This window comes from Peromyscus eremicus, chromosome 23 (genome assembly GCF_949786415.1).
Source record: "Peromyscus eremicus chromosome 23, PerEre_H2_v1, whole genome shotgun sequence".
NCBI classification, from domain to species: Eukaryota; Metazoa; Chordata; class Mammalia; order Rodentia; family Cricetidae; genus Peromyscus; species Peromyscus eremicus.
Window position 1 is genome coordinate 14,770,103 of NC_081438.1, and position 13,124 is coordinate 14,783,226.

The window sequence follows — 13,124 nt, forward strand, 5'->3', positions numbered from 1 at the left end:
AGAGGCATGGAAACCCTAGCCTTGCCTACTCTAAATAAAAAGGGATGGTATCAACTCAAAAGCAGAGAGGTGTAGCAATGGCTTCAGGTGAGGCTGGATCCAGGATCCAAAAGTGCCGTGTAGATTCCGTATCCCTCCATTTATGTGCTGGGCCTTGAGTTGACTTCCTCTTCTTCCAGTCTCTGCCTGAGAGGACATGGCCTGAGGTCCCCTCGGGTTCAAGTTCAAGGTCCCTGCAGGCCCTGGTGACCGTCAACTCCAGGGAGCACTTCGTGGTCGCTTTTGTGCCCCACACTCCGCCTTCTACCACCCCAGGCCTTCCAGGCTGTCATCCATCACCTCCCTGTTTCCATGGTAACCGAGGGCTTTCTGCAGGTATCGGAGAAGCTGAAGCTGGCCGAGAAGACAGCTCTGGACATCGACAGGCTGCGGGATGGTTACCGGCCGGCGGCGCGGCGGGGCGCCATTCTGTTCTTTGTGCTGTCGGAGATGGCGCTGGTCAACTCCATGTACCAGTACTCCCTCATCGCCTTCCTGGAGGTCTTTGGGCTGTCACTGAAGAAGTCGCTGCCTGACTCCATCCTCATCAAGCGGCTGAAGAACATTATGGACACGCTGACGTTTAACATCTACAACTATGGCTGCACAGGTGAGCGCGGGGGCGGGGTGGGGTGGGGTGGCGGGAGGAGTCCTGCTTGGAACACAGGAACTTCGCCTGCCTGGTGCCAACCGCTCACTTTATAAAGGGATGTCCAGAGCACTGACTTCTCAACCACACCTTCAGCGAGATGCGATTCACCCACCCTGAAGACGCCCCATTCGGGGCTTGCCGGAGTTCACAGGGCCCCTCCGTCTAGGACCTCTCCATTGAACTGAGCTGAGTCGGGTTCATCAGCAGTTTCTCGATCCCACCCTCCCTTCCCCACCCTGGCAGTCTCTCTGCTGCACTTCCTGACCAAGAATACACCTGTCCTGGACACTTCCTGCCAAGGGCGTCCCGGAATATGTGGTTCTCATAGCTAGCCTCTTCGTTTCATATATCTGAACACCAAGGCCTGTGCTGTAGTATCAGGATTCGCCCGGTTCAAGTGCTGAATAGGTAGTGTTCCACGCTCTGTATTTCTCAGCTGGTGAACATTAGGTTGTTTCTGCTTTTTGGCTGTGAGGCTAATGTAGCTGTCAACGTTTGTCATAGGTAGGTGTGTGCACGTGTGTGTGTGTGAGCGTGTGAGCGTGCATGCCTGCTCTGGGCCTCATGCATGCTAGGTGAGTGCTCTTCCTCTAAGCTGCTTCCCAGCCTGAGCATTTGCTTTTGCTTTTGGATCCATATGTTCCCTGGAGCCGAGTCTCCGACTTTTGCAGGGACTACCCAACTGCTTTCAAAAATGGCTGTACTATTTTCTACTCTCCAAATGCACTGTTGGTTAAGAACATTTCATTCTGGAACATTCTGAGCACCATCTGGCCAGTGCCAGTTCTGGCATTGTCCTCATGGTCAGCCCCCTCGCTCTGTATTGGACTCACCGGTCTGTAAGCATCACAGCTTGAACCTCTTAAGTGGGTCATGTGTTTTTTTAAATAAAAGGCAAAGCAGTCACTTCCTTTAGTCGGCCGTTTCTCTCCCACCTGCCAGTTCCCAAAATAAACACACAGAGGCTTATATTAATTACAAATGCTTGGCCAATAGCTCAGGTTATTATTAACTAACTCTTATATTTAAATTAACCCGTTTCTATTCATCTATACATTGCCATGTGGCTCATGGCTTTACCTGTCCTCGAACATCTCTTGCTTCCTGGGCGGTCTCATGTCTCTCTGACTCTGCTTTTCTTCCCCCAGAATTTTCAGTTTGGCTTTCCTGTCTAGTCCTAGTCTGCCTTGCTATAGGCCAATCAGCTTTTTTTATTAACCGATGATAGTAATACATATTCACAGCATACAGAAGGATTATGCCACAGCATTTCCCCTTTTTTGTCTAATTAAAAAGGAAGGTTTTGACTTTAACATAGCAAGATTATATATAACAAAAATAATTATTGAGAATTATAGTTACGATGTCCAGTCCATTTGTATTTGGCAAAATTAGAGAAAATACTTTATTATCTATCTTATCTTGGTGAGTCTAAAGTTTTGTATCTAATTTACCTTTTATTATAACTAAGAAGAACTATAACTATGACAACCTAGTCTTCAACTCCATCAAAGACCCCAGAAGGGTGAAATGTTACCTAATGACAGGGACATACTGCTGCCTGGACAGTCACCCAAAGTTCTCCTGTAATGTTGGGCATCCAATTCTGGCCTACAGACCTAGAATATCTGGCAGACTTTCCTGTGAAGCAGGGAATTTTGAAGGACTGTCCTACCTTGTCTTGGCAGAGTTCAGCAATTGCCTTTTTTTGTGTCCTGCTGGTCCAGTTTGGACAGTAACTGTCCGTAAGTGAGGCAAAGGCTAGCTTTTGCCATAAAGAAAACGAACTCCATGTGGAGTTTCTTGGATGCCCATCATCATCTCTGAAGTGCATTGGTGCTGCCAGGAGCAGACGTGTCTCACTATCATAAAAAGTCTCAGTTATTGAAATACTTTAAATGCTTTACTCTGTAGGTCTTTTAAGTGTTTGAAGATTACCTATCTAGAAAACCTAACTAACATGACTATAAGTTTGACTATTATAGATGACTATTAATTGGTATTTCTTAATTATACATTACATTTTTTGAGCTGCATAAACACCTTAAACAAGAGTAGAAATATACATACAGTATAACAAAATTAAATTTAAGTTTGTATCAATAAACTGAATCCATGCCAATGCAAAATATTTTTGAGATTAACTATGGTTTTTTTTAAACTAAAGTAGATTCAATAATCTACCCTTTCCCCCCATCATTTCTATATCATATCCCCCTTTCTTCTTTTAGAAAGAGATCTCTGAATTTAATTTTTTGTTTAGTCTTTTTTTTTTTACTATGACCAATAACAATTTGTAACCAAACCCCCTGAAATGAAAACAAACATTTATAGCCAATATTTTGAGAATGTGGGCATAGTTTTCTAAACTACTTCCTGCTGGTTGGGGGTACTGGTAATCTTTTGGGGACCCTGAGAAAATCAGGATAATTAATAAGTCTTAGCTGTAATATTCTGTGAGGTTGGATCATCTTAGTCAGCAGCCTGGAAGCTCTTCTGGTTGCTGGATCACCTGGGTCATCATTTTCATTGGTGTCTGGTCCCCTTGCTCTGAAAATACACAAACTTTTAAAGGTAACATACATATCTGTATCAATAAAAGTATAGACTGTGCATTACACATAAGTCAGCCAAAGTTGATTTTCTGTTATGTGTTTGAGCAGGTAACATATACGTGTCATGTAGTTCTTTTAGATTTATTTTTTTATATCTGTATTCAGGATTTCAGGGGTCTTCCTCAATCAAACCTGATCATCTTTAACTTTGAATGAATCTACAGCCTTTTATTTCATTTGGAAAGAAAAGCATAATCTCTTTCCCAAAGAAACATATTTTTTTTACTTAAATTTTGAAGTCAAGATGTTTTTTAAAATATATAGGTTGGTTTAATCCAGCAGTTTCCATAATCCAATGTCTCTTAGCAGCCAAAAAATTCAAAGGCAGCACAATAACATACAGGATCCAGACTCTGTGTATTTTCTATCTTTACATGGCTTATTATATTTTTTATTTTATTTTTTAAAGGAGTTTTTCTATTCTTTTTTCTCTCCCAAGCCTACATATATTTTTGAACACACTATAACCTGTTCAGAGGGTTTTTTCTGTCTGAATCTGTCTTTACTGCATATCTGTAACCTTTTCTGTCTGTATGAGCAAAAACCCTAAAACCACTATGCATTGTGTGGGCGGAGCTTGCACAGATAGCTTAAGCCGGCAGGCAGCAGCTGACAAATGCCTCTCTGTACTGCAGTCTATGTAAGAGACTGCAGAAACCAACCATACTGCTTAGCTCATGGCAGTTGGTGGTCAGCTCCAAATCACAGGCAGCTGTTAGGAGATGCATCTCTGCACTGCAGCTGGCATGAGACTGAGACTAGGAAGTTGCGCCTGGCTCTGTTTTTGTGTGTTTAGAACCTTCTTTTAAGCTTTTTTAGGTTTTATATGGCAATTTTGGCCCCACGCTGGGCACCATGTGTAGTCAGAAGTTTCTCTCCCACCTACTAATTCCCAAAATAAACACACAGAGGCTTATATTAATTACAAATGCTCAGCCAGTAGCTCAGGCTTATTATTAACTAGCTCTTACGTTTAAATTAACCCATTTCTATTCATCTATACATTGCCATGTGGCTTGTAGCTTTATCTGTCCTCTAACATCTCTTGCTTCCTGGGCAGCTGGCTCTCATCTCTCTGACTCGACCCTTCTTCCCCCCACCCCCACCTTTCCCCATCCCCCACCCCCACCTTTCCCCACCCCCCAGCATTTTCAGTTTGGCTTTCCTGCCTAGCTTTATTCTGCCTTACTATAGGCCAATCAGCTTTTTTTATTAACCAATGAGAGTAATACATATTCACAGCGTACAGAATGATTATTCCACAGCAACTCCCAGCTCTGGAAACTCCATGCCTCTATCCCAGCACTCAATTCTGCTGCCTGTGGAGAAGGTGGCTCCTGCCCTGGTTGAACATCCTCCACTTAGAGAACATATGACTCCGGTTGATGTGACCGTGCCAAGTGCACACAGGTGTCCACCATGACGGACTGCCCTTTTGCATCTGGACAGCCATGACCATCAGATGCAAAAAGGGTCAAGTGCAGCCATTTGCAATGTGGGAATTCACATCATTTCCCTTGGACTTGGGCATGCCCCGAGCAAGGGCCTCAGTTCTGAAGTGCAGTCCCTGTCTCCATCTCTCCACAGGGCTGTTTGAGAGACATAAGCTGCTCTTCTCCTTCAACATGACCATCAAGATAGAGCAGGCAGAGGGGAGGGTCCCCCAAGAGGAGCTGGACTTCTTTCTAAAAGGTAACGAGCTTACTGGCTTTTCACTCTCCTGCCCTCTTCAGGCACCTGGGACATGTGTGTCCATTCACTATAAACACTACCAGCAGCAAAATCCCTCTCAAGCTTGGTGTCCAAAGGCACAGGTCATCCAGCAACCCTGAGAAACACTTCCTGGTTGGCTCAAGGCACCTTTGCCAGGGGCTGTGTTGAGACTGGAGGCCTGGCCAAGCTGTCCAGCTGGGCTCACTGGTGCCAAGCGCCAGCCCATGCCTCCTCACTCGTTGGCAAAGGGACCACTCCCCCAAAGCAGGAACCGTGGAAATGTGGTGTGCATGGTCAGTGTGCTGGGCATGGACAGCCCATGGCTGTCACCCTCTTCTCTCTGTGATTAGGGAACATTTCCCTGGATAAGAGTAAACGGAAGAAGCCGTGTACCTGGCTGTCAGACCAGGGCTGGGAAGACATCATGCTCCTGTCAGAGGCGTTTTCAGACATTTTTGGGGAGCTTCCCGATGATATCGAGCAACACATCACCACCTGGCAGGAAGTGAGTGTGCGCATTCTCTCCTCTCCTTCCCTACACAGCTGCTGTCTCCACACTGAGCCCACAGCTTCCCTGGTGCCAGGAAGACACTTTCCAGGGAAGCTACCCCATGTGGGCAGTGCCCTTGAATCCCTGGATACACTTTACTTCATCCAGTCCTGCGAGCTATGTAGGAGAACCAGCCACCCCTTCACCTCCATCTGTCCCTTATCCATCCATCTATCCATTATCCATCCATAATCTATCTGTCCTCCATCCATCTAATCATTCATCTAATTGCTGATCTGCCTATCTGTTCATCATCAATTTATCTATCACCCATCCATCAATTCATCCATTTGTCTGTTACCCATCCATCTGTTCATTCACCCATCTATTACCCATCCATCCATCTATTCATTCACCCATCTATTACCCATCCATCCATCTGTTCATTTACCCATCCAACTGTTCATGTATCTGTTCATCTAGCCATCACTCATTCATCAGTCTGTCCATATGTCCACCAGTCCATCCTTTAATTCATCTGCCCCATCACCCATCTATCCAACTGTTTATCTATCCACCTATCTCTCTATCACCCATCCACCTGTCCATCCATTCATCCAACTGTTCATCTATCCATCCATCCATATAGTTGTTCATCTATCTCTCCATCACATATCACCTGTCCATCCATCCTTCCAAGAAATACTTCCTGGACCTCTCCTGGCTCCCTGCTGTGCCATCTGAACTCCATAGTGATTGTGACTCGGCTTTTCCAGTTTTTCAGCTCATGCTTTGGTGTCAACAATAAGAGCTGGATCAAAAGTTCAGATTTGTCCTCTCTTTGGTGGCTCTTGGCACCTTCACATACAAACAGTGGCCCGTGCCATTCCTGAGCTGATGCCCTGGTCAACACTCTTTGCTTCTGGCAGTGGTATGACCTGGATTCGCTGGAGCAGTTCCCCTTCCCCTTGGGCTATGACGAAAACATCACTGCATTCCAGAAACTGCTTATCTTACGCTGCTTCCGGGTAGACCGGGTATACCGTGCAGTGACTGACTACGTGACCCTCACCATGGGAGAGAAGTGAGTGCCCCACCCCTGGCCCACAGCAGCAGGGCTAGCCTGCTCTAAGGGACCTGGCCCGAGTGCTCCAGACAAACATGAGGGGCCACCGTCAGGCAGAAAGGGAAACTTACAAGTATTTTAATATTTTAAATTATTAATTTGTGTATGTGTGGGAGTACAGGTACAAATGTAGGTGAGTAGGTGAGTGTGTGTGCGTGTGTGCACATGTGTGTGGGGTGCATGTGTGTGCGCGTATGGGTGTGTGTGTGTGTGGGGGGGGTGGGTGTGTGGGTGCGTGTGTGTGGGTGAGTGTGGGTGTGTGTGCGCGCGCACACTTTGAGGACAGACCTCAACCTTAGGTGTCATTCCTCAGGAGCCATCCACTTTGTGTTTTTTTTTTAAATTTATTTTATTTTATTTCAAGACAGGGCATCTCTGTGTAGCCCTGGCTGTCCTGGAACTCACACTGTAAACCAGGCTGGCCTTGAACTCAGAGATCTGCCTGCCTCTGCCTCCCAAGTGCTGGGATTAAAGGCGTGTGCCACCGCTGCCCGGCACCTTTTCTTAATCTTCATTAGTTCTTTGAAAATTCCATACAATGCATTTTGACCATATGTGCCCCTCCTCTGCCTCCTCCCAACTTTGCATTCTCACCTTTTAAAAACCCACTGAGTCCTCTTTGTGCTGTCCATGTGTCTTGGATGTGTGGCCTTCCATTGGAGCGTGGTGGACCTACTGTGCTCACAGCTTTGGGGAAAAAAAGTACTCTATCCATTGCCAGTAGCTCCTTGGGTAGGGGTGGGATTTTGTGCCCACCTTCCTGCCAGAACTTGTAGATGATCCACAAGTCATATGGGTCCTAAGGGAAGCTACTCTGCTAAACAGATGCAGTATTAAACTGATTTCTAATGAGCCAATTCTGACCCTGCACAGAGGCTTCTTCCAGAAGGAATTCTGATTTTTTTTTTAAATATGAAATCCCCTTCTCTTTCTGCATTGGTTGCTGTGTCTTAGTCAGTTCCACCTTGCTACAACCAAATATTTGATGCTGGGTGATACAGAACAGAAAGAGGTTTATTTGGCTCATGATTCTGATGGCCAGAACCACAGCCTGGCTGCATCACAACCTGGCAAAAAGAGGAAGAGCCACGTGCTAAAGAAGCCAGGCACACGAGGAGCCTCACTTTGTAACTACCTGATGACGTGAAAAGGAACCCAGTCAGTCCTGTTGGAAGTGCGTTAACCCCTTTCAAGGCTGGTGCCTTGGTGACCAGCGGGCTCCACTCTTTAAACCCACCACCTCCGGATAACATCATGTTAGGGTCCATGTTTGTTTGGGGGAAAAACACTATCTAAATTAGAGTATAACTGATTAAACACCCTACGGGGCAGTGTGGGGCATGCCCATAGAGCTGTTGATGTGTGATTTCTGGGTTTGTGCCTGAGGCTTGTGCACACGAAGGGCAGGTCAAAGCACCCGGCTCAGGATCAACTTCCTGAAACCCAGTGTGCGGAGATCCCATGGGGTAGAGGGAGCCAGAGAGGTCTCTGCTCCAGGAGGGCATCACCTGGTGTGCCGGATCTGTGTGTAGCGGGATTCTCAAAACACCAGGACTAGCCGGGCGGTGGTAGCACACGCCTTTAATCCCAGCACTCGGGAGGCAGAGCCAGGCGGATCTCTTTGAGTTCGAGGCCGGCCTGGGCTACAGAGTGAAATCCAGGGCAGGTGCTAAAACTACACAGAGAAACCCTGTCTCAAAAAACCAAAAAAAAAAAAACCAAAAACCCAGGACCAGTGTGTGAAGAACTACACGAGAGCCCTAGTCCACAGTTCTGGATGCTGAGGGGTAGGGTGAGACAGTAGGGTAGGGAGGTGGCCTGCAGCTGTCCTGCAGGCTGCTTCACATGCTCCATTTTTGACAGGTATGTGCAGCCTCCGATGATCAGCTTCGAGGCCATTTTCGAGCAGAGCACCCCCAATTCGCCCATCGTATTCATCCTGAGTCCTGGCTCTGACCCTGCCAGTGACCTCATGAAGCTGGCCGAGCGGAGTGGCTTTGGGGGCAATCGCCTCAAGTTTCTTGCAATGGGTCAAGGTCAAGAAAAGGTAACTGGTGGGTTCCATGTGAGCTGTGGCCAGCAGTGCTCCCCGGGGGGAGGGGGGGGAGGAAGTCGGGTTCAAACCACGTGACGCTGGAGATGGTCTGGCTGTGCTCTGGTGACCACTGAACTCCACTTCAAAGCCCCCTGTCACCATGGCCCCGTGTGGGTCAGCGGTCTTAGGCTCCCGGCGTGTGGCTCCTGGGGATTTTTCAGGTGGCCCTTTGGAGGCTGTCTGTCCCATGCCATGCTACCTGCCAGCTCGTTGTGACAGGGCACAGCACCCAGGGAAACTCAGGGTCAGAGGAAGCCAACCACTAGCCCTGGCTTTGTTATGACGTGTCTGTGAAGCTCTGGGAAACACGGCCACCAGCGCCTGGGACAGGAATAGTGACACTGGGTAGACAGGGCACGGCAGGCAGAACTCTCTTTCCAACCTCAAAACCGGAGGAAGCCATTTCCGTGCGAGTGCCACCCAGGCCTTGGGGCCTCTGGAGACGAAGACAGTGTTGAAGGAGGGGCTACCGCCTTTGCGTACACTCAGGGAGGGGTAGTGGACCAGCTCTGTGCTCCGGGCCCTGTAGGTCTGAATCCTCTGGGCCAGTTCTGCTTCCTGGAGGGATGGGAAGAACTCCTGCAGGCCTGCTGGGGTGCAGTCTCGGATGCAGTGTGACTGTGAAGGAAGTTAGGGATCTTGGGGCTGTGGAGGCTGAAGAGGCATGAGGCTCATCGTGTAAGCCACGACTGGCCCTGAGGTCTCAGATGGCAGGAAGACTGTCTCGGGATGGTTTCCGCCTTCGCTCCTGGATCCCTGGGTCCTTCTGGCTCCCTTGAAGCACAGGGTTGGCCTAGCTTGGGATCGATTGTCCGCCCCCACCCACCCCACCTCCCTCCCTCTCCCTCCCTCCCCTGCAGGTGGCGCTGCAGCTGCTGGAGACGGCCGTGGCGCGGGGACAGTGGCTCATGTTACAGAACTGTCACCTCCTGGTCAAGTGGCTGAAGGACCTGGAGAAGTCCCTGGAGAGGATCACCAAGCCACACCCTGACTTCCGTCTGTGGCTCACCACAGACCCCACCAAGGGCTTCCCCATTGGAATCTTACAGAAGTCCTTAAAGGTCTGCCTTGGGGGCATCCACACAGAGACGCTACAGCTCCGGTCCCGCTCACTGCCATAGGGACCCTAGCATGAAGGGGATACCCCGTGGACCCACCCCACTCTCCTTAAGTGGCTGTGGGACTTGGGGGGGGGGGTGTGCTCTCTAGATCTCCCGTTCCAGCTGGAGATATGCCGTGGGAGCAGGAGGTGGCAGAGGGCTCCTGGGTCAGGCCAGCCTTCTGCCCTTCTGCAGGTAGTCACGGAGCCGCCGAACGGGCTCAAACTGAACATGCGGGCCACCTACTTCAAGATCTCCCATGAAATGCTGGAGCAGTGTCCACACATCGCCTTCAAGCCCCTGGTCTACGTGTTGGCCTTCTTCCACGCCGTGGTACAAGAGAGGAGGAAGTTTGGCAAGATCGGCTGGAACGTGTACTATGATTTCAATGAGTCCGACTTCCAGGTGAGCATGGCGACGTCTGTCCAGCCAGCGTACCCCTACCTGGCCGGCTTCTGCACCTGCCTTCCAAGTTCACCAACAGGGTGCAGGCTGGGAGTGGTTGTTAACCACAGCTCTTCCTCCTCTCTAAGGTCTGCATGGAAATCCTAAACACGTACCTAACGAAAGCCTTCCAGCAGCGTGACCCGCGCATCCCGTGGGGCAGCCTCAAGTACCTGATCGGAGAGGTGATGAGGCCTGGGTGCCTCCTGAGGGCTGGGGTCTGGGACTGAGACACCTGTCCTTTGAACCCTTGGTCCTTGTTCCTGTCCCCCACACACTCCTTACCACCCCAAGGCCCCTGAAAAATACTCTTGCCTCTTCACTGTTGTTCCTTGACAAATTCCATTCCCAGGGAGGTCTCTTGTGTGGCTCGAGGGCCACCGGGCCCTGCTAATCTTCCTCTGGGCAGTTCCTAGCTTGCCAATGTACTGAGCACATCCAGGGAGCCTTGTTGTGTTCTTGGGGTGTGGGTACCCTGACTCTAGCTGAACTCGTGGGGGAAAGCTCTAGATTCGGGGAATTCTGCAATGCAGAAGGACTAACTGTTGGTGTCTAGGTTCTTGTCTGTCTGTCTGTCCCATTGGGGGATTTTCCCAGTCGCATTAGGCTCCCTGTGGGCTGCTTCAGACTTTTGTTCTGTTCAAGAAATCAAGAAAAATCAAGACCACAGTATGATTTTATAGATAAGCCCCCTTCTTGTCTATCTGGCCCAGAAGGCTATTTGAGTAGACAGGTTGGAGCTGGGCAGTGGGAGGGGCTAGAGCTGTAGGTGCATGCGGGCTTGCGGGTCCCCACTGGTTCTCCCCTACGCTGACCTCAGGTCATGTACGGAGGCCGGGCCATCGACAGCTTCGACCGGCGTATCCTCACCACTTACATGGACGAGTACTTGGGAGACTTCATTTTCGACACTTTTCAACCATTCCACTTCTTCCGGAACAAGGAGGTGGACTATAAAATCCCCGCGGGTGACGTGAAGGATAAGTTTGTGGGTGAGCTGTCCCAGGGTGAAGAAAATTCTTTGAGAGATGACAGATTTTCATCTGCTTTTTCTGTGGTTGACTCGAACTCTTTGCCTCCATCTCCTGATGGGACTCTTGGGCTGGTCAAGTGAGGCTGTCCCCTGGGCCCTGCCTCTCCTTAGAGCTGCTCCTTAGCTGAGGTCACCAACCCTGGAACTTCACCCGGAAGGGTGGGTGACACTGGGAACGTCACTCGGCCATCTGCACAGCAGATACAGTGCATGCGGATGGGAGAGGTGGCATAGGGCCTTTATTTCAAAACACATCAGCAATGGAATTAATTTTGATTTTGGGAACTGTGCAGGAGATGTGATCAGGAACACACAGTACAACCTGCTCTCTCTGATTCTAGAAGCCATTGAGAGCCTCCCACTTGCCAACACACCAGAGGTGTTCGGTCTCCACTCCAATGCTGAGATTGGTTATTACACGCAGGCAGCTCGAGACATGTGGTCCCATCTGCTGGAGCTACAGCCGCAGACTGGTACGGCTGCCAGGGAGCCCCGTAGCTGGGTCGGGGGCAGAGGGGTGCTACTGGCGGATGCAGGTAGCTTGCCCAAGAACCAAGGAGGCGCTCAGAGCCCCATCTTCCACGCAGCTAGCCTTGAAATCTCTTAAAGTGCCCTCCCTCCAGGGGAATCCAGCAGCGGCATTAGCCGTGACGACTACATTGGCCAGGTGGCCAAGGACATTGAGAACAAGATGCCCAAGATCTTTGACCTGGACCTGGTCCGGAAGCACCTGGGCGTAAACATTTCACCCACCTCGGTGGTGCTACTGCAGGAGCTGGGACGATTCAACAAGCTCGCTATTCGCATGACCAGGTCTCTGGCTGAGCTCCAGAGAGTGAGTGTGACCCTCTGGGCGTGGACCTACCTGTCGGGGGAAGCCCCTGGCCCTCCCACAGCCCGGCTGAGGACTCTCTTCTGACAACAGGCCTTGGCTGGGGAAGTTGGGATGAGCAATGAGCTAGATGACGTAGCCAGGTCTCTCTTCATCGGGCACATCCCTAACATCTGGAGGAAGCTTGCCCCCGACACCCTGAAGACCCTTGGAAACTGGATGCTCTACTTCCTGCGGCGGTTCAACCAGTACACACTGTGGGTGAGTGCCGGGCCAGTGTGGGTCTGTTTCTGACCACCCACCCACACCCGTCTTCCCAGTGTGGACCCCTGTGAATGTGTATCGGGTGTCCCAGGGATGCCCTCAGTTGCCACGGGGCAGTCTGTGCTGGTATGCCTTTGTGAGGCTGATTTACTATGCACATGAGATGATTTCATCTAAATGTCTTGGCATCTGTTCTACCTCATTTTTAGGGTCTTTATCCTTCCTCCTAGGGGTGACATTTAGGTGGCAACTGTGTACATTTGTGTCACCGAGAGCACTGTGGTCACTGTCCATGAATGCAGTCAGTGTGTATACCATGTACCACAGAGCACACACGCACTTGATATATTTGTTGTTGTGAGATAGCCTCTAACTCTGTAGCCCAGGCTGGCTTGAACTGGTGGCAATCGTCCTGCCTCAGCCTCCCAAGTGTTGGGATTACAGGTGTGAGCTGAAGTCTGTCTGGGTTTTCTAGAAAGTCAAAGTCAAAATACTTGGGGAGTGACATTTGTTGTCTTCTGTGTGGCCTTTTGAGTTTGTGGCCTTTGCTCACCGATGGAACATCTGATTGTTTTGCCCCGCATTTCTTTAATGAAGGTGACGTGGAGGGTGTTTTGTATGTTTAAAGACATTTGCGTTTTCTGTGAACTGTCATGTCTGCTTCCTTTTGATAGAAGACTCCATCTTTTTATATTGATTTTTTAAAACTCTATGTATGCCG

General features: G+C 49.6%; 1 protein-coding gene across 1 annotated transcript in view; it reads left to right on the top strand.

Annotated features, from left to right (window-relative positions):
* The window catches only part of Dnah10 (dynein axonemal heavy chain 10), a 121,812-nt gene that overhangs the window by 105,072 nt on the left and 3,616 nt on the right, over nucleotides 1–13,124 (top strand). Inside the window, exons 65-76 of the mRNA XM_059249522.1 lie at nucleotides 376–649; nucleotides 4,894–4,998; nucleotides 5,370–5,524; nucleotides 6,439–6,593; nucleotides 8,499–8,682; nucleotides 9,591–9,791; nucleotides 10,026–10,235; nucleotides 10,364–10,459; nucleotides 11,095–11,266; nucleotides 11,649–11,780; nucleotides 11,931–12,142; nucleotides 12,233–12,400. Of these exons, the coding sequence (XP_059105505.1) occupies nucleotides 376–649; nucleotides 4,894–4,998; nucleotides 5,370–5,524; nucleotides 6,439–6,593; nucleotides 8,499–8,682; nucleotides 9,591–9,791; nucleotides 10,026–10,235; nucleotides 10,364–10,459; nucleotides 11,095–11,266; nucleotides 11,649–11,780; nucleotides 11,931–12,142; nucleotides 12,233–12,400 (2,064 nt within the window). The remainder of the gene's footprint in view (nucleotides 1–375; nucleotides 650–4,893; nucleotides 4,999–5,369; nucleotides 5,525–6,438; nucleotides 6,594–8,498; nucleotides 8,683–9,590; nucleotides 9,792–10,025; nucleotides 10,236–10,363; nucleotides 10,460–11,094; nucleotides 11,267–11,648; nucleotides 11,781–11,930; nucleotides 12,143–12,232; nucleotides 12,401–13,124) is intronic.